General features: G+C 50.9%; 1 protein-coding gene across 3 annotated transcripts in view; it reads right to left on the bottom strand.

The window, feature by feature from the left end:
• CACNA1A (calcium voltage-gated channel subunit alpha1 A) overlaps window positions 1-25,560 on the bottom strand; it is a 236,819-nt gene that overhangs the window by 56,395 nt on the left and 154,864 nt on the right. For all 3 annotated transcript variants that reach the window (XM_060144945.1, XM_060144944.1, XM_060144946.1), the window contains exons 18-24: window positions 24,202-24,308; window positions 21,715-22,518; window positions 12,598-13,061; window positions 10,796-10,934; window positions 9,112-9,241; window positions 4,598-4,657; window positions 3,721-3,827 (exon numbers count right to left, since the gene is read on the bottom strand). In XM_060144945.1, coding sequence (XP_060000928.1) covers window positions 3,721-3,827; window positions 4,598-4,657; window positions 9,112-9,241; window positions 10,796-10,934; window positions 12,598-13,061; window positions 21,715-22,518; window positions 24,202-24,308 — 1,811 coding nt within the window. The remainder of the gene's footprint in view (window positions 1-3,720; window positions 3,828-4,597; window positions 4,658-9,111; window positions 9,242-10,795; window positions 10,935-12,597; window positions 13,062-21,714; window positions 22,519-24,201; window positions 24,309-25,560) is intronic.

A 25,560-nucleotide genomic window follows, 5' to 3' on the forward strand; every position in this document is an offset into this window, starting at 1 on the left:
AGGCACAGAGAGGTTCAGGGACTTGCACATCTAGAGAGAAACCGGACGGCCTTGCTGGAACCTTTTCCTAAAACCATCAGGTTCCTTTAACACTTGTTGGGGTTCTCAGCCTTGTCTATGAGGAGACAGGCACATAGGACAGATAATGTGAGTTAAAAGAACAGAAAGAAAAGAAGCAAAGGACTCTGGGATTGGACACTCAAGTGGAGACTCTCAGAGCAACACCTACTCCTGCCAATGTGACCTCCGTCTGGTAACAAGGAAAGACAATAAGGAAAGTCCTTGTAGGGTGAGAGACCTTCTCAGGTAAGAGAGGCCAGAAAGCTGAAGGCAGAGGGAGGATTCTGAAACTTTTCTGGGGAAAAATGTAGCAGCCTGGGTGGGGGGGTCCCTTCTCTGGCTTTCTGGCAGATTGGCCTAAGGCATGCAGGTGCATGCCAGTTGTGCCTGGCCTGTGGCCCTGCCCTGGAAGAGGAGTGGCAGTGACAGATAGGTTCTTGGCAGTGAGGTGGGGAGGGTGTGGCAGGGGTGGGGTCTCAGGGTCTACCTCTTCCATCCCTGTGACCATCACATAAAGGTGCTCCCCGGGTGGTCAGCTCTTCTAAAACCCCAAGAGAGCCCCCAACACTTGTCAGGACCCCACTGGCAAAATCTCACACACCCCAGTTCCTGCAAGGTCCACGAGCTCACTGGGACTCCTAGGGATGACCTTAAATCCCTGTCCAGACCCTTTCCTCACATAGGAATTGAAAAAAACAATTGGAAACAGGGATTTTCAATGGCATTAACTGGCTGGCTTCATGCCTCTAGCAACTTCATAAAACCAGCTTCACAGGTTGACTCTGCAAATACGCTGCTAAATTTCTCGGACCTGGAGGCTCAATTTGGATGCCCTTGTATAACTTTATATTTAAAACAAAAACTCAAAGATTAAAAAACAAAATCAGCTCCCTGTGGCAGACTCTTTGGCAGACGCAAAGAACCATTTTGCTCGATTCTGGGTGGAAAAACAATTTTGTTTTCGCAGATTAGGTTTGCTTAAAGTTGAGCCTAATTGCAGCTCCAGGGGAACTGTGGCCCATCATCGCCAAAGCTCTACGGTTTGAAAGGCTTGTTCCCGGGTCTTTCGAAGGCCACACTTTTCCCAAATTGGGAGGCCAAATGAGGGATGGAGATGGGACAGGGCAATAGTGGGGGCCCCCTCTTCAGCACTGAAGCTTGTTGGCTCCCACAGAGGTCTGGAAGGAAAGTGTCAAGGATGAACTGATGGGCAGCAGACACTACCTCTATTGTACTACACCCAGTGGTGGCCACGGAGGGCAAAACCCACCACCCAGGGCACAGCTGGCAAAGGGGGGTGTTGTGTGTGGAGAGATGGATGTGGTCTCTTTCTGAGCTCTGGGGGACCTGGGGGCTGCTGGGCAGACGTCATCCTGGAGGGCTGGAGGAAGTGTGGGAGGGATGCTTGCCTGCACTTGCCTTCCCTGGACATGAAGACCACCCCAGGTCAGAACATGGTGGGGACTGGGTTTTTGATGCCAGAGCAAATGGCAGAGTGTCTGCCTTCTCCAGGCCATGGGGCCCAGGTTAGGCAGAAGGTCAAGGCGAAGGACAGGATGGAAGGGAGAGAGAGAGAAAAGAGTCTGGAGGAGAGGGAGAGGGAGAAGGAGAGGGGAAGGGGGAGGGGAGACGGGAGGAGGGAGGGGAAGGGGAGGTGGAGAGAGAGAGAGAGAGACAGAGAGGGAGTCAGAGAGGGAAGGAGAGAGAAAAGGGGAAAGATAAAGAAGGAGAAAGACAGAAACAGGAGCAAGGGAGGGAAGGGGATTTGAGATGGATTCACTCCAGGATGAGGGCAGTCAAATGTTTTGGCTTTTCAGAATCGAAACTTTCTCAGGACCTAGCATGGTGCCTGACTGACACCTTGTAGAAGTTGCTCACATAACTGATGGACAGAGGGAGGAGCATAGTTCATTACATTCTCATATACACAGTGTATTACCTTTTAGACTCTTTTTTGGGGAAAGAAATTTGTGCTAACTTGATAAGAAATAAATTGTATCTTGTCTGTATTTTATACATCTCCTAATTCCAATGAGGTAGGTTTATTTTTTCATTTTTTATTAGTCAGCATTCTGTGAAATTTCTGTGTTAAATCCTGTGCTCACTTACCTATTGAGGTTCAGGGCTTCTTATTGATTTGTAATTGCTTTTTATATCTGAAGGCCATGGATACCTTGTCTTATTTGTGGTAATCTTTCTCCTCTAATTTCCTGTGCACTTTGATTATTATTAGTATTAAACCTACAGGACATCTTAATGAAAATGTAGCCAAACTTCTTGAAGTTTTGAGATGATCTCTTCCATCGTTCTAATGATCAAATACTCAATTACTTAAAAAAGTGGGAGAGAGAGGAGGAAGAGTGGAAGAGGGACAGAGGAAGAAAGAGAGAAAAGGAGAGGGAGTGGAAAAGAGCAGACACAGAAAGAGGAAGAGAAAGTGGAAGACAAAGAGAAAGGGGGTGGGAAGTCTGGCCAGAGTCAGAAATACATTCAGCTTCCTGACCTTCATGGTACATCTCCACCAGCTCAGAGGCATCCAGAAACTCTGGAGATTTCTTGCTCTTCTGACACAACTTGATCTCATTGTGCTCCCAGGGGAGGATCTGAGAATGGCCCAGTTTAGCCCTTAAATTGGAAACGGGCCACCACACTGGCCTCCTGAAAAACCAAGTCCTCATTGTTTGGTCAGGTGGGCCATTCAAGGACTCTTCCAGGTCTGCTGAGAAGGGGCCCAGGAGGCAGAGGCAAAGGGGAAGCCCCTGATTTCTCATTATGTAGGTGAGGTGGGTCTGAATCCCTTTGAGACTTTTCTTTCTGGGAATGATCCACTGTGATGGGCACAGACAGGGTCCCTAAGAAGATTTGTTTCTGGATTAGGGGCTGATTAGGGTTTTTCCATCCTGCCCCAAGCGTCTACAAGTTGAGGAATGTACTGCTAAGTTTGCTACCAGGGCCCTAAGAGCTAATGGCTACTCAGCCCTCGGACGCCATCTTGGAATCGCATCTTGGACCGGCTACTAAGCCTTTGGGCGCCATCTTGGAATGACTGCTGAGCCCTCAGGTGCCATCTGAAAAGGGCTGCTCAGAATTCGGGTGCCATGTTGGAACGGCTGCTCAGAACCCAGCTGCCATTTTGACGTGGCTGCCCAGAATTTGGGCACCATCTTGGAGCTGCATGATGAGGCATGACCTTTCAGAGTGTCCTAGGACTGCCAGGAGAAGTTCAAGACACACAAGGGGAGTCATCAGGTCTCTAACTACAGGGCCTTCGGGCACAGGGTGGGGATCCAAATTCTCATGCACATTCGTTTCCTGATTGTCTTTTGAGGGGCTCCCCAAAGAGACAGTGGCTTGGGCAGAGCTTGTAGAGCGGAAGGAAGATGAGATGTCCCGGTGGGGCTAGTCTACGGAAAGCAGCAGAGCAAGGGGTCGGTGGCATGGCTGTGTGAGGAGGTAGAAGGTGGGAGGCCTTCTCCTTCTTCCTCCGTGGTGGCCATCATGCAAAAGCCAATCGAAGCTCTTCCCGATCGCATGCGGATACCTCCCACCACCCTGGAGCCCACTCTCCCCTTCTTTACACCCCGAGAACACGTCCCCTGATTCAATGGGCTGGGGACGGAGGGACGAAGAGGCAGGAGGAGTCCTCGAGAGGACACTTACGTGAAGGCAAAGGCCACCAGGGCCCCACTGACCACTATGAAGTCGAGAATGTTCCAGAGGTCACGGAAGTAGGCACCCTGGTGCAGGACGAGCCCCAGGTCGATCATCTATGGGAGGAGAAGAGACAGCGCTCTGATCCCTCATCCCCACCCTGGGGACCAAGATCCACCCTTTAGCCTCAGGAGGAGGGGCAACAGGAGGGGGCATGGTAGTCAGTGGGACCACCTCATCCTGAAGGGCTGGGACAGTGGCCAGAGGACCTGGGGGAGGAGTGAGAGCCCCTGCCCAAGGCACCTTCCCACCTTGTGAAAGGTAGTTCTGACTTGCTGGTTCTTAGGTCAAAACCTTGGGATCCCCCTGGGTTCCTCACCCCACATCAGATACATTAGCAAACCCTGTTGGTTCTGCCTTCCAAACCTTCCAAGAATCTGCCGACTTTTCACCACTTTCTCTGCCACCACCCTGGGCTGGTCCCCATTATCTCCTGCCTGGACCAGTGCAATCGCCTGCTCCCAGTTCTCTTGGGTCCCACCCACCCTGCTCCCCCTCTCAAGCCTGCCCTCCCAGACAGGCTAGAGGGTGGCTGTGAACACCTGAGTCCAATCATGTCCCTCTGCTCAGAACCTTCCATGGCTCCCACCTCACTTGGGATAAAAGCCTAAGTCCTCCCTGTGGCCCCCAAGTTCCTGCATGATTCGTCCCTCCCTGCTCATCTCCCTGACCTGGTTTCCCCACCCTCCTCTCTCACTCCTTCTGGATGCACCAGCTTCCTTGATGTTCCTCAAACACATCAAGCATTTCTAATCTCTGGGGTGAGCCTCCTGCACCAGGGTGGCATTCTTGAGGGTGCAGAATCCTGTGGAATCCTGGCACTCACCTTGATCACCATCTCAAAGGTAAAGACGCCTGTAAAAACGTAGTCAAAATATCGCAGTACCTGCAGGGGATAAAAGCAAGGGAGCAGCCGATCACTGGCTTGCTCCAGCAGAGCCCCCCGTGCACCTATCCTTGGTCCACTGGGGTGTGTGGCCTCCAACAAAGTCCCCAGGGAGCAGAATCTCCATCCACATGAGGAAATGCTGCATCCATGTACAGTTGGGCAGGCCGTGCACTACCCAAGGGCCTCCTCCCACTGTCTCAGGGCAGATTTGTATGTTGTGACTGAAACTGTCCAGCAGATGGCAGCAAAGTCCTAGCAAAAAAATCACTCTACCAGGCTGGTCTGCTTACCAAAGGAAAGGGCGCCTTTTTTATCTGCCCAAAGCACTATATGGACTAGAGGTGGCCCCAGGGAAGTTCAGGGAGGACTGCATCTCTGTGGGTGACAGGTCTGATCCCCCAGTGCCTCTGACCTGCTGGGTCTCCTGGGTGAGTAACTGTTCCCACACAGGGTTTCCTAAACATGATTAGCCGTCCAGGACAGACACTGGGGACAAACCTCACTGTGGTGCCCAACTCCCTCCCCACTCCGGGGCCACACACTCAGCAGGGTGGGTTGATTCTCCCTCACCCCACCACTTTACACAAGAGCAGGCATTAGTGGTTTCTGTCTGGACGGGCAACATCCCGCACTCTGGCCCCTTTCCTGGCCATGCCATAGCACATCCATGGTGTGACCCTGGCATGAGGATGTTGAGTGTGCTGGCGCAGTGCCCAGCACGTGGTACGCGCAGGGGACTGACTTCATCAGATTTGCCTTGGAGAAGTAAGGGCTGGTAATTACTAAGGATGGCCACCAGAGGGCGCCTGCGAGCACTCAAGTCAGGTCACCCACCACCCTCTTCTCTGCTCGAGAACCCCTCTGTGGCTCACACCGCACTCGGGTAAAAGCCAAAGTCCTCCTCGTGGCCTCCAAGGCCCTGCACAATCTGCCTGGCCACCTCCTTGCCCTCATCTTGTCCTACTCTCCCCCTTGCTCACTCTGATTCTGCCACCCTGGATGTTCTCACCTCAGGGCCTTTGCACAGGCTGTTCCCTCTGCCCGGAATGCTCTTCCCCATGTTCCAACTGATTCCCTCTCTCTCCTCCTTTATGACTTGGCTCAAATATCACTTTCTCAGTGAGGCCTTCCCTGACTGCCTGTTTAAAATTCCACCAAGTCTACCCCTTCCCCCATATCCCTCATCCCTAGCACTTATCACATCCTGACACACTATTTGTTATAGTTATTAATAATCTCACTGTCTACCTCCCCAACCTGAAAGTCAACCTCACAAGGGCAGGGATGTTTATCTGTCCCTGTGGCATCTCCAGCTTATAGTACAGGGCCAGGCATACTCAAGAAATGTTTGCTGAATGAATGCATGAATAGCTGTGGCTGCACTGGGTCCTGCAGGAGCTGGGATCTGTGATCTGTGTGGTCACCACTCACATTCTCATTATGTGTGGTGCTTGAAGGGCCATTGGAGACCAGAGCGGCCAGGATGGCTAACTTCCTGGGATGTGCAGCAAGGGGCTGGAAGGTTCTGGGAAGGCTGAAGGGATGGTGGTGGGAGAGCATTTCAGGTGCACCGGGCAGAGGGCACAGCATGGATAAAGGCCCGGTGCTCTGTGAGCTCTGAGATGGCAGGGACTGTCTCATACCCTGTCAATCCTTGATGTTTAGCTCAGCACGTGGCACACAGTAGTTGCTCATTAAATAATTACTAAATAAAGCAATAAATGGAAGGAAAGGAGGAAAGAAGGAAGGAAAGGAGGTGGGGGGAAAGGCAGGCCAGGTGGTCAGCTGAATCCAATTCTGGAGAGCTTAATAAGTGGAGCAAGAGGAAATCAAAAGACCAAGAAATTAGGTTCAACCGTATCTAACATGTAGATCTTTTGGACCTCTACAAAAGGCAATTTTCTGTGGCTCACTGGAATCCAAAAAGGTTCTCAGTCTCATTTATCACAGGGAAATGCAAATCAAAGTCCCAATGAGATTCCACACCCACCAGGTTGGCTAAATGAGAGAGCTGACAGCACCAAGTGTGGACAAGACCGTGGAGCAGTGGGAGCCTTGTACATTGCTGGTGCGAGTAAACATTCTGGCTGCATCTTTGGGGCCAACCTCATGTAAATGCTATGTATGATCCAGAAGCTCCGTTTCTGGTTTTAGACCCTGGAGAAAGTCAAGCCCAGGGGCCCCATGGTGGGGGTAGGGGATGCCGTGACAGCATTCTAAACTGCAGACAATCCAAACGTGTGTCAAATGGAAGATGCGTAAACACATGATGGCATGGAGTGGAATATTCAACAGCAACGGAAAAGAATGACTGTCACCATCAACATCAATACATGCTCATCTCATGGTGGACATGATTTTGGGTGACAGAGAGATGCATAGAATGTATCCCATCTGTTCAGTGTTAGAAACAGGCAAACAAATTCTAGTGTTTAAGGAGGCACGTACAGGTGGGAAAATCAGAGCAGCCAAGAAACGCTCCTTCCAGAAGCGGGGATTTTGATACCTCTAAGGGAGGGTTTTTCAAGTCCTGTTGACAATAGGGGTCAGGTCATTCTCTGTGGTGAGGCTGCCCTGTGCACTGCAGGGTGATGAACGGTGTCCCTGGTCCCCACCCTCTCGATGCCAGTAGCAACCCGCCACCTGTCCCAACTCACAACACCCAAACGTGTCTGAAGACCTTGTTCCCACTTGTGGACCGAGCTCCAGAGGGAAGGGATGGGGGCGATCAGAGAGATGCCTGTGGTCACGCTCAGTTTTGTTCTACTTCTTGGCTTGGGTGGTGCTCACGTGGGGGAGTGCACTTGATAAATGAATGGATCATACGTGTTCTGTGCACTTTTCTGAGGCCTGTTCTAGATCAGCTAATAAAAAGAGCTCGGGAGGGGGCCCGGGGTATCAGCTGCTTTACCATGCTCTTGAAGAGAGAGGGCTTTTAGAAAGAAAATTATTATTATGTTTTCGGCCGCGCGGCATGTGGGATCTCAGTTCCCCAACCAGGGATCAAACCCGTGCCCCCTGCCGTGGAAGTGTGGAGTCTTAACCACTGGACAGCCAGGGAAGCCCAGAAGAGGGAGGGCTTTGAGGAGAGATGTTTCAACTGTGAGATGGAGCCATGGGGGTGGGGCAGGGGAACCGGAGCTCTGCAAACACTCCATGGGGGCTGGTCTGAGCCCTGCCAGGGTTCTCTACAATCCCAGGAGCTGCAGTGGTCCCCCTGGACCCCCCATGCCCATCTCCTCCTTGCCAGAGACAAAGCCTGCTCCAGTCTCCTAGAGCCAGCAGGGGGTTTGCGGATCCCTCCTGGGACGCCCCTTCCCCAAGCCTGGCTCCCTGGGTCCCTAGTTGAAACGAGGCAGCAGGAGATAAGAGAGTGCAGCCTCAGCCCTGCCCTGGTACCAGTTTCCTTCAGGAGGCTTGTTCTAATTATTTCCTTCCATCTCCCGCATCGGGTCCCCAGGGGGCCTGGCAGGCCTGTGAAGGAAGGGAAAGTGCAAAGTAAGCTGAGGACGGGCTTGATTCATGGGACGTGCCAGCCTCGCCAAGGCTCCTAACCTACTTAGCGAGGGCAGCAGGGCCTGACTCCCAGAGGAAGATGGCTCGCGTGGGGGCTGATGGGGGTAGAGGAAGGAGCTGGGGAAGGAGGCGCTGACGCCAGTCCGGCCTCTGTTATGCCCTGGCCTGCTGGTGCCTTGGTTTCCCCTCTCAACCACGGCACACAGTCATTCCTGCATGGCAGGACTTAAGGGGAACATGAGCACAGAAGGTGTTTGATAAATGGTGACAGTTGAGGGAAGCAGCGGGAGATCTAGTGGGGGCAGAATTGGAATTCTGCCGTGTGACCCTGGACAGGTCACTAAGCCTCCCTGAGCCTCAGTTTCCTCATCTGTCCAATGGGGATACCCCAAGCACCTGGGGTTGTGCCTGGGACACGGCAAGTGCTCAACTGACAGGGGCTGTTAGCAGACCTTGGGCCCCCAAACGGAGAGCTTTTTAGCTCTCCCCAAAGCTCAAAGTTTAGGAGGTGCCTCTGAGTCAAAATAATCCTTTCTTTCAAAGCTTCGCATCAAAACAAAAAGGTCCATGTGGTGAGACCTGACTGCAGAGGAGATGCCTCTGGGGCACCCTCTGTCTCAGTACCCCCCACCTTCCATGCAGAGCTTGTACACCTCCACATCCTGCCAGACTCACTCCTCCCACCAGGGATTCCAGCACTTTTCAGCCCCTCTCGGCCACCTCTTCCCCACCAGGCACACAGAACCACAGTCGCAAGGAACATTCTTCCTCAAGAAGAGAATCAGAGCTTCCCCTCCCAACCAGTGGCCACAAGGGCTGTGCCCAGGGGTACGCCCAACATTTCTTCCACCCTAGCTATCAGCTTTTATGATGCAGGAGAAAGTGGCCTGTGACAGAGTAGCTGGGCTGGAAGGAACCTGCTGGGTGGGACTCACATTGTTTCGCGGTGCGTTGGGCTGCACGGGGTCCTCGGCCGCCAGGGCGATGCTGCTCATGGCAATGACCATGAGGATGCACATCTCAAAGTAGCGCAGGTTCAGGATGTAATGGCACAGGCGGCGAAGGCTGTTGGGGACAGGGAGGCGTGCAGAGGTCCACTCAGACCACAGGCTATTGAGCCCCTTCCTGTGTCATCTCCTTATGTCACCTACCGCTATCTGAGATCTCTAACTCCCAAGGTCCCACACCCAACAGAGTAACAAGCTCCTTCATCTGTGGACCCTCCTGGGGCAGGGGAGCCCTCAGCGAGGGAAGATATCCCCATCTCTGTTTATAAGTTCCCATCACTTCCAAAACACCCTCTTGGAACATCTTAACTCACAGGCTGGGTTGAAGAAATATTGTCCTTGATTCTGTAGGAGATGAAAAGCTTTTTATGCATAAAATGTCACATGGTCAAACAAAATTGGGAAATTCTGGGTTAAGTAGATTTCCTTTTTTTTTTTTTCATTAGTTGAGTGACCTTAGGCAAGTTATTGTACCTCAGTGCCCTCGTCGGTGAAATGACCATAACAACAGTGCCTAACTCACAAGAATGTGAGCATCAAAAGAGTTAATATAGGCCTGGTATATGGTAGGGGCTCCAAAAAGTTAGTTACCTAAATTATGAATTGCAGGCCTTATCAGAGTCTTTAATATGCTAATGAGATAATAATGAAATAATTAACCTCAAGTGGAGCTAATAATGATAAATATGTCATGAGATTGTATGAATGGCTGCAGGGCTGAGTGGCTAAGAACAAGGATGCTGGAGTCAGTCTGTCTGGGCTCTCCCACTTGCTTGCTGTTTGACTTCGGGCAGGTGACTTCATCTCTCTGGACCTCAGTTTCTTCATCTGTCCAATGGGGATAAGCAAAGTACCAACCCCTACAGGGTTATTATGAGAAAATTTTTTTATTTGTAAAGTATTCAGAAGAGGGCCTGGTACTAAGTGCCACATAAGAATTTCTTTATTAAAATAGATAATGTCCACCACATAAAAAAGTAAATGCACAGGGTGAGCTCCAAGGGGCAGGTTAGAGAAAGCAGTTTCCCCTGCAGCTTATTTGACATGATTCTCCTTTGCTAAGAAGCATTTTGAGGGACCAGGGTTTCAAAAAATACCCTTTGGAAAAATGCAATTCTAAAACAACCTCTGAGCCACCAAGACATACATGAGATAAATTTCTCCCCTAAATAATCCAGCCTCCTCAAGGATGCCCAAGACAGAGGGCCGTGAACTCAGAGATCATCTACCCAAAATCCAAATCCTTGTAGAGCAGAGCTCAGGGACCAGGGCTGCCATGTACAATTGTACAGGTTGTGCACTGCACAAGGAAGCCATTTCTAAGGGACACCTCTCACATCACAGACAGTGTAGATATTTATGACAGTGGTTTTTAGTTGGTGGCAGGAGGGGGTCTTTTCCAACAAAATCAGTACTTTACGATAAGTTTCTATCTTATATGACTTAAGAAAGGGACATCATTTTTTTAATTTGCTCAAAGGTCTCCTATGGACTAATGGTCTTAGAGGCAACTCTCCCCCACTACCCTTTGTCTGGGTCTGCCCTCTGTCCTGACTGCCACTGCCCCAGTGGGAGCCCTGGGCCCCCTGCCCTGGCCGTGGGCCATACTCACGGGTTGGTCGTAGAGAGGATAAACATGGAGCTGTAGGGGGGCATGGGCTTGGGGCCGTCTTCCCCGGGGTCGTCTTCCTCCTCCTCTTTCTTCTCTTCCTCCTTTTTTGGCAGTGGGTCTGGGTTGGCGTTTTTGTTCACTGTTGGGACAAGAACCAACACAGGGCTCCCTCCACGATTTCCCACAAACCTCTGGTCTCCTGCCTACTCTTCAGAGCAGGCAATAAGCAGCTGACACAAAGCGCCTACTATGTGCCAGGCACCCTATTATGCCATTTAATCCTCACCTGACCCTATGAGGTTGGTACTTTATGATCCCCACTTTACAGATGAGGAAACTGAGGCACAGAGAGGTGAAGTGGCTTGCCTGAGGTCACATGGCTGGGATGTGGCAAAGCTGGGATTTGAACCCGGGTAGCCTGGCCCCAGAGTGCTTGCTCTCAACCGCTCTACAGCCTTGAGTCTGCTGGGACCCTCACGGGAAACTAACATAGACCTACCCCCCAGCCTATGAGGACCTTTCTATTGTCACTTGGAGGCAGGCGGGGTGAGTACCAAGAGCCCCACTTTACAGATGGGAATACTGAGCCCCTCCCATAGTCAAACTGCAGGGTTTCCCCCCATTAACACCCCTCTCCTGAGTGGGGTGAGGCACCATCCTCCTGAGCATTGATCCTGCAGCCTAGCCACTCTATGGGACGGTGGACAGGCTGAGCCTTGCTGAGCCTCAGTTTTTCCATCTGTGAAATGGGCACAAGGACAAGATCCGCCTTGTAGGACTGTGGCAAGCATTTATAGAGCAAACTCATGGACAGCTTTTGCATAGAACTGGGCTACCATTATCATCTTAAAAATAATAAGCTCAGGGTAATTTCTGAATTCCTGGTGCTTCTCAGATCTTACAAGGGGGAGTTTGGGGGTGGGAGGCAAAAACAGCCAATCCCTCAAGGTCCTAGACCTGCACTGTCCAGCATCTGAAACGTGGCTAGTCCAAACTGCGGCATGCAGTGTAAAAACATGCCAGATTTCCAAGACTGAGTACGAGAAAAAGAATGTAAGGTAGCTCGTTAATAATGTAGAAGGTATTGATGACACATTGACATGTTAACACTCTGGATACAAATCAATAGTATTTTGGGTTAAATACGATTTAACTATTAAAGTTCAATTCACCTATTTCTTCTTTATTTTTAAAATCACTCCTTCCTTCCTTCCTTCCTCCCTCTTCCCTCCCTCCTTTTCTCCTTTCGTCCCTTCTTGCTTTCTTTTAACATGGCTACTACAAAGTTTAATAAATAAATTAATTCATTATTTTGGCCGCACCACTCGGCTTGCGGGATCTTAGTTCCCCAACCAGGGATCGAATCCGTGCCCCCTGCAGTGGAAGCACGGAGTCCTAACCGCTGGACCGCCAGGGAACTCCCCTAGAAAGTTTAACATTACACAGGCGGCCTGTGTCACATTTCTTTTGGACAGCGCCGGCCTAAAGAATCATCTGACTCCCCCAGATTTCCATCAGAGGAATCCGTTGACTCCTCAAATATGGTGGCCCCCTGGCTCCCCTGTGGGAATTTGGGATGCAGGAAATGTTGCTAACCTATTGTGTACTTGCCAGGCATCGTATGCATATTATCTCATTTAATTCTCCCAGCAGCCCTGTGGGGGCAGGAACTATGTCTCTACCCATTTTCCAGATGAAGCAACTGAGGCCAGAGAGGTGGAGTCACTGTCCAGAGTCACCCAACGGAGCCTCTGGGGATTGAGCCCAGGAGGCCGGCTCACGTGTGAGATTGGAGCTCATACCTTGGACGACGGTGTGATTGAGGGGGCGCGGGCAGGCCGGGGGGATGTCCACCGTGGTGTGGTCGGGTTTCCTGGCAGTCTTAGCTGAGGTGGTCTGGGTGCTGCTGGGGTTGGTGACGATAAGGCTGTTCTCGGGGGTCTTGGGGGGGCCGGGGTTGGACGGGTTCCCCGGGTTGTTGGGTGTCCGGCGGCTGGAAGCGTTCTGGGGGTTGGCGGCCGTGGCAGGTGGGGCAGGCGCGGGGCTGGGGTCGGTGCTGTTCGCCATCTTGGCCGGGCTCTGGGGCAGGCCGGCGTGGCCGAGGCTGTCGTGGGGACTGGCTGACTCCGCGGTGGCTAGCTTGTTGTTCTTCATGTTGTCAATATCCTCGGCCAGGGGTGGGTCTTGGCGGCCCAGGTCCTGCTGGATCGGTCGGGTGGTGGACAGGTTGGGGCCCGACACGGGGACCCCGGAGCCCTGGTTCTCTCTGTGGCAGGCAGGCCAATGAAAAAGAACCCGTAAGTGAGTTAGAACATAGAGGGGATGTCTCCAGATCCTGCCTAAGATTCCACCATTCGAGGTACAAGCTGGCGGTCGAGGGGCCGTGTCCTGAAAACTCTCCGGTGCCTGGTCTGTTCTTGTTACGGATCAAGACCCCGTGGCAGTGTAAGTGCCCACCCTCCCAGGTTTCAGTGTGGTGCTTCTCCTGCCAGGAGGGCTGCTTCCTAAGAGATGAGGCTACTCCTTCATGGAGAAATCAGAAAGGAAAAGAACTTTCTGCCAGAGCCCGCATGTCTCCAACCCAAACCTCCCTGACCCTGCCTATGTGTCTCCCATTAGCTCTGAGGCAGGACAGGGACACACAGTGTTTCCAGGAGTGGCTAACGCAGACACAGGGACACCATCTCTTTAGGGGTGGAATTGCCTCATGGATTTATCTTTTTGTTTTGTTTTTTGGCCACGCCACGTGGCTTGTGGGATCTTAGTTCCCTGACCAGGGATTGAACCCCGGCCCTCGGCAGTGAAAGCGTGGAGTCCTAACCACTGGACCGCCAGGGAACGCCCTGCCTCATGGTTTTAAATGCTTGTAGTAAGTATGCCCCTTCCCAATATTCCAGTTAGGGAAAGCAGGTCATATACGTACATTAACATAATAAAAAATAACAATAGAAATAATAACAGCAGACATTTCAGTAACACACTTGCCTTGTAATAACCCCTTCGTCCTTAGCCCTAAGAGGGATAATTACTAGCACCGTTTTACAGATGAGAAAACTGAAGCTCAGAGAGGTTAAGTCTCTTGCCAAGGCTACGCAGCCAGTAAATGAACAAGGTAATTTCTCACAGGGATACAAGTGTGGTGGGCAAAGCATTCCAGGCAGGGGGAACAGCCAGTGCAAAGGCCATGAGGTGGGGATAAGCTTGTTGAGTTTCAGGTGGCTGGTATGGCTGAAGGTGGAGAGTGGGAAAGATGAGGTGGGTAGGGGTTTGGTGCCTCAGTGACTCAAATAATTACCACCATGCAGATGGACATGAGGAGAAAAGAGTCTGAGTGCTCAATGCATTTGGAGGAGAGGAAAAAGTTAAAGGTCCTTGCTTAGCTTTTCCGACCTCAATGCCCACTGAAACATCAGCTCCGCAAGGCAAGGGGTTTATTTTTGTCTGTCTTGTTCACAGCTGTGATTTCAGTGCCCAGAACAGGGCCTGGCACATGGTAAATGCCTGGTCACTTCTTTTTTTTTTTTTTTTTTTTTTTTTGCGGTATGCGGGCCTCTCACTGCTGTGGCCTCTCCCTTTGTGGAGCGCAGGCTCCGGACGTGCAGGCTCAGCGGCCATGGCTCACGGGCCCAGCCGCTCCGCGGCACGTGGGATCCTCCCGGACCGGGGTACGAACCCGCGTCCCCTGCATCGGCAGGCGGACTCTCAACCACTGCGCCACCAGGGAAGCCCACCTGGTCACTTCTTGTCAAATGATAAATGAGTGTCCCCATTTTTCAGATAAGGACACTGAGGCCCAGGAGAAGTCCCACAGGCCTAGACTTGCCATCAACCCCTGTCTTCTCCCATCCGCACACTCACCGCCAGCTTGTCAGAGACCCCCAGGAGCCCTGGCTCTGGTGAGGGTGGCTACAGGCCCTGCTCACTCTGTCTTCGGCTGGTCCCAGCTCTGCCTGCCTGGGCATGGATCTGTGTGGCCCTGACGCCCAGTTTGTTCTGTTTGCCTTCAGACACCCCTTCTGGACCCTCGATCTTCAGATAAGAGGCTCCATTCTTCCCCCGTCCCTGGGCACTGGCCCTGGCAAAGTCTGTTTCCCGGAAACACCAGGACATCTGTAGTTTATAATCTCAATGACTCCTCTCTCCAGAGGGTTCTGCAGTCCAAGACGTACCCCTCTGGTTCTTCTTAAAGGCACCCCCCAATTCTGTACCCCGTACCCTCCACACCTCCTCATAAGAGCTCACACATACCGAGTACTTGCTGTGTGCCGTGACACGTCAGCTCCTCTAATCCTTAGAGTAACCACAGGGGGTGGGTAGTACTGTTATTCCCTTTTTATAGATGAGCAAAACCAAGGCCCAGAAACACGAAGGGCCTTGCCCAAGGCCACACAGTCAGTTGCTGGCAGAGGCAGCTTGGACCCAGACCACATGGCTCCAGCACCCATACTACCCCCCACCTGACGCTGCAGCTCTCTTACTAAGCAGTTGGAGATCTCCCAGGAGGCTCAGCCCCCAGCTGCTGGGTGCAGGGAACCCTTGGCACTCACTGTAACCTCCAATAGTGTGAGCCAGCCTCTCTTCTATTTTAACTCATTAACTTCTGGGACAATCTTATGAGGCCTGAATTGTTACTGCTCCCATTACACAGAGGAGGAAACTGAGGCCCGGAGAGGGTGAGTTAGGCATACTAGAAAATGGTTTAGTGGGACTTTCCTGGGGGTGCAGTGGATAAGACCCCACACTCCCAATGCAGGGGGCCTGGGTTCAATTCCTGGTCAGGGAACTAGATCCCACACGCATGCCGCAACTAAGAGTTTGCATGCCATAAATAAGGAACCCGTGAGCCACAACTAAGGAGCCCACCTGCCACAACTAAGGAGCCCATGTGCCACAACTAAGGCGCCTCCCTGCTGCAACCAAATAAATAAATAAAAATTAAAAAAAGAAAATGGCTTTTTCAGGCTGTTGCCATCACACACTCACTCAAGAGACCAGAAGTGAGCAAAAGACAGCCCTCAGCTTGTATCCATTCATCGAACACCCAGGAGATTAGGTACAATCGCAGGAACCAAAGCCTCTGGACAGCATAGACTTGCTTCCTGAGGCCCAATCTGTAACCCTAAATCTACCTAACACTTAAAAATTTAAAATAAGCTGGCCTCTGTAAATCAACTATACTTCAAATAAAAAATAATAATAATTAAAAAAAAAGAGAAAAGGCTGGCCTCCCCTGGAGGCCCTTCCACTGGCTAAGTCACCAGTACCCTCTTTCTTGTTTTATTTTTGCATTTTAACTTGCAAAAGTCCATGGTGTTTTTAGCAAGCAGAAGAGAGATGAGGTAATTTATTTTCAGGCTTGCGTCCCTGAGGCCGCAGAGGGAGAAGGGCAGGTCCAGGCAAATGCCTCACTTCTCAGTCATGTGAGCAGGTCCTAGATTGACAGACTGACCTGGGTTTGAGTCTCACCAATGCCACTTACTAGCTGTGGGATCCTCTGTAGCTTGATTAACCTCCCCAAGCCTCAGTTTCCTCATCTTTATTTATTTATTTTTTAAATCTTAGTAGAGTTTGTTCAATTTTAAAAAAAAATATTTATTTATTTGTTTGGTTGCACCAGGTCTTAGTTGCAGCAGGCAGGCTCACTTAGTTGCAGCTCGCAGTCTCCTTAGTTGTGGCATGTGAACTCTTAGTTGTAGCATGCATGTGGGCATCTAGCTCCCTGACCAGGGATTGAACCCAGGCCCCCTGCATTGGGAATGTGGAGTCTTATCCACTGCGCCACCAGGGAAGTCCCAGTTTCCTCATCTTTGAATTGGGGATAATAGTAGTAGAACCTTCTCTATAACATAGAGACTAAAGTGAAGATCCTGGAACTTATTTGCTATGTGACCACCCGGTGATTTACTCAGCCTGTTTCTCAGCCATAACATGGGGATGATAACCTCGCTGAGTTCCTGTGAAGAATAAATGTGTGAATGAGCTGAGAGCTAGAGCATTGCTCGCAGGCCTGGAAACCTAATGGAATTTGCTCTGTTGGATTTAGAACTTGCTGGGGACCAGAGACGTTTTATTCCTTCCAATTTCCCCCTTTTGGAATAGGAATGTCTTTTTTGTGCTTGTCCCACCTTTGTGTTTTGGAAGCAGATAATTTGTTTTCTAGTTTTCAGGTCCACAGATGGAAGAAAATTTTGCCCCCACATGGATCATACCTAGAGTCTTACCAGTACTGGAGTGAGATGATGAGATTTGGAATTTTTGAGCTGATGATGGGGTAAGACTTCTGGGGATGCTGAGATGGGGTGAATGTATTTTGCTCATGTACCTCAGATGAAAACCTGGCTGGGAATATTTTCTCATCATTTTGTCTATTCTTTTAAGTAGAGCTCTACCAAAAAGCAGGCTCAGCGAAGTTATCATTTCAAAGAGAATCTGAATCTTTGGGTCACCATCTAGAGAGACTGTACTAAATAACACAGCAGTTGAGATCACGGCGTACGTTTTGTTAGAGGGACAGTCTCACACGTGGACCGAGAGCCCCTTGTTCGGATGGAAAGGGGATCTGAGGGTCTCTGCTTTGTCTTGCTTTTGTTTCTTCTGCTGGCTCTGTTTGCAGCGGAGTTTTAACAAGCTCAGCCTGCAGAGGCCTAGCGTCCATCTCCAGGAAGTTTTATTTCCAAGTGTCTCCAAGGAGAACTCAAAAGCGGCAGAAAACTTTGAAGTCAGGCCCCCTTCCCCCTTCCCTCTTGGGGATCTGCCATCATCTGCCCGGAATAGGCAGTTGATTGTGTAATGCCTGTCCTGCACTGCATCCCTTTGCCAGCTAATCACTTCAGCATCCCTCTGCCAAGGGCTACGGACATCTTGCCTGGGGCATGCTCAGGTCCCTCAATTCAGAGGATGCTGCTTGTGTCCCCACTATCCTTAGGACCTGCACATATTAACTCATTTAATCCCCACAACAATCACCATCTGAGGTGCTATTAGGATCAGGCCCATTTTACAGATGAGGAAGGTGATGCCCAGAGAGGCAAAGGCACTTGCCCGTTGTTATCCAGCTGGGAAAGGGCTGCGTTGGACTCTGGCCCTAGAGATCTTAAGCTACAGCACCACTCAGTGAAGAAAATGGGGCAATGGATGAGTTGGTGTGCATGGAATGGAGGTGCTGAGACTGGCTAAGGCAAATTGGGGGTGCTGTAAGAATCAGGGTATTAAAGGATGAAGCCTCTCCTCTCCACCCCTTGCTGGATAAACTGTGAGGCTCAGAAGTCCAGTATCTCTCTGATTGATCCTTTTGGGGAGTAGGTTGTCTTGGTGATGGGAGCAGGTGGAACTAGTATGCAAATAGCTGAGATATTAATTCTAGGGTGGTGCAGGCCCTGCAGATCTCCTCAGCCAAACCTAGCAGGAGGCACTGCCCAGCTATCAGGGAGTGGTGGATGCCCTGCAATCCACAGATTTTTGCTGGGAGTCAGAGAAAGCTTCATCCTCACTTTGGTGCCCCTGGGGTGACACTGGGCTCAGCCACCTGGTGTGGGAGATCAGGGGTTAGCGACTGTTTAACGATACAAAACAGAGTGTGCTCCACCCCCTTTTTCCTGGGGTGAGCCAGTGAAAGCTTCGGGGGTGGGGGACACGTAAACCTAGGAAAACTGAAGCGGAAGAGATTAAGGCAGAAATGGTGGGGGAAGACAGGGGAAATAGAAAGAAAACAATTATATTTAGTATCAATGGTCTGGAGAATCAAAACACAGAGTGTGTCTAGGGAGAGGCCTAAGGAAGGACAAGAGGAGAAATGTGCGAGGCAGGCCTGTTAAGGGCCACGGGCTTTGTCATAATACGGAACTGAAATGTCTTTTTAGTTATGTTATGTTCTTTTTTTTTTGCGTTATGCGGGCCTCTCACTGTTGTGGCCTCTCCTGTTGCGGAGCACAGGCTCCGGACGTGCAGGCTCAGCGGCCATGGCTCACGGGCCCAGCCGCTCCGCGGCACGTGGGATCTTCCTGGACCGGGGCACGAACCCGTGTCCCCTGCATCGGCAGGCGGACTCTCAACCACCGCGCCACCAGGGAAGCCCTGACACATCTATTAATAAAGGAGTGAGCAGTACCCTCCTCGTGCAGATTTGGGGGTGGAAGTGGGGGAGGTCCTTTGTTCCTCTGGAGAGGAGGGGGAGCAGGGGCCACCTGTGGAATTCAGGAAAGCTGGGTTCTTATCACACTACTGCTATCAGCTGGCTGGCTGCCCTTGGGGAAATCCCTTTCCCTCTCTGGGCCTCAGTTTCCCCATCTGTAAAAAGAAGGAGTTTGAATGGATAATCCAAAGGCTATGGATCTAAAGTTTTGTTTTCTAGTCTATAATGAAAGTGTCTTAATAGTAATAGTGAAAATAATAATAGTAATAACTAAAACTTATCGAATGCTTATTACTACTGCTACTGTGAAAAATAGTTAACATTTACTGAGTACTGAATGATAATAATATTCATACTAATAATAGCTAATACGGCATACTTATTATCAGCCAGGCACCCTTTAAAGCATTTTGCATGTATTAACCCATTTGAACCTTATACCTACCCTAGGAGGTAGGTAGCATTCTTATTCCCACTTTACAGATGGAGAAACGGAGGCCCAGAGAGAGGAAGGGACAGGCCGCAAGTCACACAGCTGGGAAGTGATGGGGCAGCAGTGTGACCTCTGGCTCCAGAATCCTTGCCCTTCACTACCAGGCTGAGCTGCCTTTCTGCCCCTGTCATCCTTCCTCCTTCAATGATAGGAGTAGATATAATACAAGGATGATAACAACAGTAACATTAGTAGTAGTAAAATAATAGCACCGGGAGACTTGCCTGGTGGTCCAGTGGTTAGGATTCCTCACTTCCACTGAGAGGGGTTGGATCCCTGGTCGGGGAACTAAGATCCAGCATGCCACGTGGCATGGCCCCCCCGCCCCAAAATAGCACCAGTGATCCACTGGTTCTTAATTACGGGAGTCCTGTGCTAAACACTTCATTCCACATAAAATCCCTTCAGTGGCCTCCCATTTCCCTGGGAGGGCTCCAGGCTCTGCTGACCTATTACACTCCCTTCAATTTCTTTGTCTGCCCCTCTCTCCTCACCCTCCAAATGGCAAACTGGCCTCCTTCCGTTCTACCTTAGGGCCTTTACACGTGCTGTTCTTAGCCTAGAACACTATTCCCTTCTCAGAAACAATGATTTTCAGGGGGCTGTTGTGGAGCTATGTGGAGACCTAATGCCATAATAATTTGGGGGCATTGTGGGCATTTAGGAAATGGGAGGCAGGTATATAAGTATCTTACCATGTGCAGGGCAGTCCCACCGAGGAAGAATTATCCTTTCTCCTTCATGACTCTCTAATGTCCCTCACACAGGTGAAAACTCTGCTTGTAATGATCTGAGTCTTTTGTTTCAACCTAACTCTGCTTCATGTATCAGCATAAAGTATTTTTTGCATGTTTTAAATATACATCACATCTTCCCAGAATGCAAGTACTGGACAAATTAAAGGAAGAGCAGACTCTATTCCGTACGGAACTTCACCATTTTGGAACATCTCACCACTGATGGTAACTCCCTCGTGTGATTCGAGTAGCTTGCATCCTGAGTCAGCTGGCATCTGTACCTGTCTCATTCATTGTGATTTTGTGTATAGGTGTCTGCATCAGAATTGCTTCACTCTGTCTTCTAGGGTCTCATTACTCAAAGTGTGGTCCCTGGACCATCACTGGCTCCTTAGAAATGCAGAACCTCAGGCTGCACCTGAGACCTACTGAATTAGAATCTGTATTTTCACAAGATCCCTGGGGATTCGTGCACCCATTCAATTTTGAGAAGTGCTAGCTTACTGCATATGGCATGTAACAGAAGCATTTAAACACATCATTAAAAATTAATATGGTGCTGATGTATGTAATCATTATGTTGTACACCTTACACTTATACCGTGCTGCCCGTCAATTATACCTCAATAAAAGTGGAAGAAAAAAAAAGAATATCTAATGCCAAAAAAAGAAAACACAAAAAACTTACAAGAGGGTTTTTTTAAAAAAAGAAAAAAAAAAAAATCAAAAGGATGCCCTAGTGGCGGGTGATATATAATAAAAGAAGAATAAGAGATCAACTATACTCCAATAAAAATTTTAAAAAAAAGAAGAAGACTAAGAGGACGTTAATTAATGAAAGAACGCACGTAAGTTGTTTGGGCTCCTAAATGTACAATCACCGTAGGATTTTCTAAGGAGTGTTACAAAATATTGTTATGGAGAACAGGGTGTCATTTCTGACTGGGTGAGGTGCTGGCCTGGAAGATGCGGCCCAAAGCCTTGAACGCTGCTCTTCATTCAATTCTGAGGGCCCAGAGTGGCTTTTCAAAACCCCCAGGAATAGCATCAGGTGAAAAATGATTGACTCAATGACAGCTAAAAAGGGTCTAAATTTCCCAAGCACTTACTATGTGTCAGCTGCTCTTTCAGGCCCTTTGCATATATTACATCATTTAATTCGAGCAATGACCAAATTAGACCCCACTATCTCCATTTTACAGATTGTGAAAACTGAGGCCCAGAGACATGAGGTCCCTGCCGAAGGCCACACAGCAAGCACATGGAAGAGCTGTATAATTCTGGGGGAAAGTTCTTGTAGAGTTTCCCTGAGACGTACAAGGGCTTGATAGTTTGCAGCTTCTGGCGCCAGATGACCTGGGTTCAAGGCCACTTACTAGATGTGTTACCTTGGGCAAGTCAGCTCCAACTCTTAGCTTCCCCATCTGTGAAACGGGGCCATGACAATGAGGGGGCTGTCAAGAAGCTGAAATAAGTGGCTCAGGAGGGAACCAGGTATCCAGCAGGTGCCACTTTGCCTCATCTTATCATTTCTACTATTGTCATCGCTTCCACTTACTTCCTCCTCCGGTGCCTGCGTTCCTTGTCCTCCCTGCGTGCGTCCCCGTCGTAGGCGGGCGGAGGGCCAAGCCGGTGCCGCCTCCTCCGCTCGCCGCCGTCTGGGCCCTCGCCTTCGCCGCCCCGGGCCGGCCGGCTGCCCTCACGGTGCCGGGACCTCCGATCGGCCTTGTCCTCTGGACCCTCGTCGCCCGGCCTGCGGTGCGCCCGGTGCCTGCGGGGCTCCCCGTCGGCCCCAGTGCGCGGGGACCCGCTGCGGCTTTCCCGGCTGCACCCCTGCCGGTGGGCGTGCCTCCGGTGCGGGTCGCAGACTTTGCCCCGCTCCGCCTCGCCCTCCCAGAACCCCGGCTGCTCCAGGCCGCCCTCCCGGGCGTGGTGGTCCGACTCGCGGCCGTAAGGCCCCTCCCGGCTCAGCTCGGCCTCCTGGCTGCCCGCCCAGGGCCTCCGGGTGTCCAGGCCCACGGAGCCGCAGGGGTCCCGGGCCCGGTCGTGGTAGCGGGCCTGTTTTCTCAGGAAGTCCTCGGCTCGCTGCTGCCCGAGGCGCTGGTCCACCGTGGGCTCGGCCGCCCGGCTCTTATTGGTGTTGTTGTTGCGGTTCTCCTGGGGATCGACCACCAGCGGCCGGTCCAGGTGGGTCTTCATGTCGGGCCGTAGGTGCCGGGCGTAGGAGGCTTTCCAGCGCTCGTCCGGGTCCATCTCGTTGTACAGCGCCTCCCGGCTGGCCAGCAGGTTCTGCTTCCGCATCTCGCTTGTCCTTTGCTCCCACACGGACTTGGCGGGCTTCTGGTTCTTCTGTTGTTCCTTCCTGCAACGGAAGGGCGCAGGGGTTAGGGCACTACTGGGCATTGTGGCCTGCATGGACCTCTCGGGCTAACAGGCATCTCAGCCCAGGTGGGCATCTCGGTCCAGTGGGTATCTCCACCCTGGTGGGTGTCTTGCCCCAGGTGGGCATTTCTGCCCAGGTGGGTACCTTGGCCCAGATGGGCATCTTGACCAAAGTGGGCATCTCTGTCAAGGTGGGTATCATGGCCTGGCTGGGTATCCCTGCCTAACTAGGTGTTTCAACCTGTGTGGAAAACTCAACCTGGCCGGATGTCTCGTCCTTACAGGCGTCTTGGCCCAGATGGGCGTCTTGTTCCAGTAAGGTATCCTGGCCTGGCTGGGCATTTCGGTCTAATGGGGGTCTCAGCCCAGGTGTATGTCCCCACTGACCTGTCTATTCCTCTTCAAATTTTAGCACATGGCCTCTGGGGGCTGTCCTGATGTTCAAACTATTTTAACCTCTGAGACAGCCAATCATAATGTACACTGATCTGGAGCAGGTTCTGGAAGCCCTGACATGGGCGCTTGGGAGCTTGGGACAGTGCCTGTCTATCCACTGGTGCAAAACACCAGTGGGGTCATGGCTGGGAGTGCTGGCTGGGCTGAAGCCCTGCCTGGAGCACACAGATGTTTCCAGGGGTTCTATGTGTATTGATAGTTTTATACAGACCATCAACTTCTATAGGCTTGCCTGTCTGAGCATGTACCTTCCTGGGCTCCCCTTCCACAGCCATCTCCTTGCACTCTGAGAAAGAAAGCCCCCTCCCCATTGTCCCATTATGCACCGCCCCACAGTATGCAAAATCCCAGGACTACCCAGCAAAGGTGCAATTCAGAATATCTGTGTTAACGAATCTTTAATCAAGGCACCTTAACTCTTACCACCTTAACACCGCTGATCCACCGGCAAATTCTGTCCACTCTGCCTTCATGATCTGTCTAGAATTCAGCTACATGCATGACTTGTTCAGTCACCGCCCTGATCCAGCCCCCACTATCTCTTTTGCAGGGAACAATGCAGTCTTCTCCCCTGATAGCATCCAAAGGGTACCTGTGACCACCTGAGTCCCTATCCCTCCTCAGCTCAAGAACCCTCCATGTCTCCCACCTGGCTCAGAGCAAAATTCTAGGTCCTGCCTACAGCCCACAAGGCCCTGCATGATCTGCTCATCACCTCTCTGCCCTCACCTCCCCCCACTCGCCCCCCTCACTCACTCTACTTCAGTCACACTGGCCTCCTTCACGTTCCCTAAACACACCAGGCATCTTCCTGCCTTAGGGCCTTTGTACATGCTGATCCCATTGCCAGCGATGCTCTTCACTCAGACCCTCACAGAGCTCCTCCCTCACCTTCCTCGGGCTTTGTCCACCTTCTCAGTGAGACCTTCCCTGACAACTTTACTTAAAATCGTAACTCTCACCACCCCTAGCCCTTCCTATAAACCTCAACCTCTTGTTAACGCTGTATTCCCATCAGCTAGGACAGCGCCTGGCACAGAGTACCTGCTTAATTAATTATTTCTTGAGTGAAAGTGGGTGGGAGGGCAGAAGCACCTCTTCCTAAAGCTCAGCCCAGTCAGGGACTGCTCCCTGCCCCCAAATTCTTGACTGGGAGGGTGCAGAGGTTGAGGACCCCAGAGAGCATACCGGTGTTGGGGGCACTTACACAGCTATGGACATGTTGGCTGCAGACAGAGGACTCACTTCTGCCACCTCCTTGGCTTTCTGGAGGGCGAGTTTCTGGTTGGCTGCCTCTTCTTCTTCTTGTTCATCCTAAAAGTCACATGTGATCCCTGTTCACAAAACAGGAACTGGGCCTTGGGGCCTCACCTCTGACCCTATTGTTAACCAGGGGCAACATTTCAGATATTTACAAACAGTGTGGCCTGGGTGTCAACCAAACAGAGCCGAGGCCCAGTGATTGGAAAGGATGCCCGTCAGTTAAGTATACTGCTATCCCCTTTATGTACAGGCTCAATATCTAGCTCATTATTAACCCTATTTTAACACACAGTCAGAAGAAAAGGAGAAAGACTCCCTTCCCTTCCCACAATGGAAATTTTTCTGTACCCTGTCTCAATGAGCTGGAAATTAATGCAAAGATTTTCCTCTCACTCTACTTCCTGGGCCATTTAAGCTCTCTGAACCAAGACTTTTAAAGAACACTGACAAGCCCCCACGTGCAGAAAAATCTGGCATCCCACAGCCCATCCCATGCACTGCCAACAGCCTCCAGAAGGGGAATCAGGAGAGGAACTTATATTCTCAGCCAGTTAGGTTCAGAGAGGAGGAGGATGGGGGAAGATGTTTTAAAAATACACACAGAAAAAGACGTTTTGGGGCTTTAAATCCTTCTTCAGCCTTCATGCGGGGCCTCATTCGTAAAACAGAAAAGCCAACAAAGAAAAAGCAAAGAAAAAGCAACAAGAAAGAAATGGCCAGAGATGAACCCGCCAATAAAAAAGGTCATGCGGTGGCAGGGCACCTCTCCCACCGTGCTGAGATGTCTGGGGCAAGAAGCAACCTTACCACCTCAGTAATGGTCAGATCAGGACACTGTCTGTCAGTGACAACACAGGGGTGGGACCCCGCTGGCCACCCTGCTCTCCCAAGGCCTCCCCCCCCTCCTGGCATCACACCCAGCATTTCTCAGAGATGAGTCCCTGGACCACCTGCCTAAGAAACACTGCAAATGCAGATTCCCAGGTCTCCTGAAGAACCTGGGCTGGGCCCTGGAATCTGCATTTTCAATAAGCTCCCAGTTGAGTCTGAAACATGCTCAAGTTTAACCAACGTTGCATGTGGTTAGAAGCACAGGTTCTGGACCCATCTGGATTCAAATCTCAGCTCTTTCACTTTCTGCTTACCTTGGACGAGTCTCTTAACTTCTCTGTACCTCACAATCTTCATCTAAAATTTCAACTCTCCTCGACTTTCCCCACTTCGTTTTTCTCTTTAGCACTTATCACCATCTGACAAGTTTCTTTTTCATCTATCTCTCCCCCTAGAATATCAACGAGGGCAG

Source organism: Lagenorhynchus albirostris, chromosome 3 (genome assembly GCF_949774975.1).
Source record: "Lagenorhynchus albirostris chromosome 3, mLagAlb1.1, whole genome shotgun sequence".
NCBI classification, from domain to species: Eukaryota; Metazoa; Chordata; class Mammalia; order Artiodactyla; family Delphinidae; genus Lagenorhynchus; species Lagenorhynchus albirostris.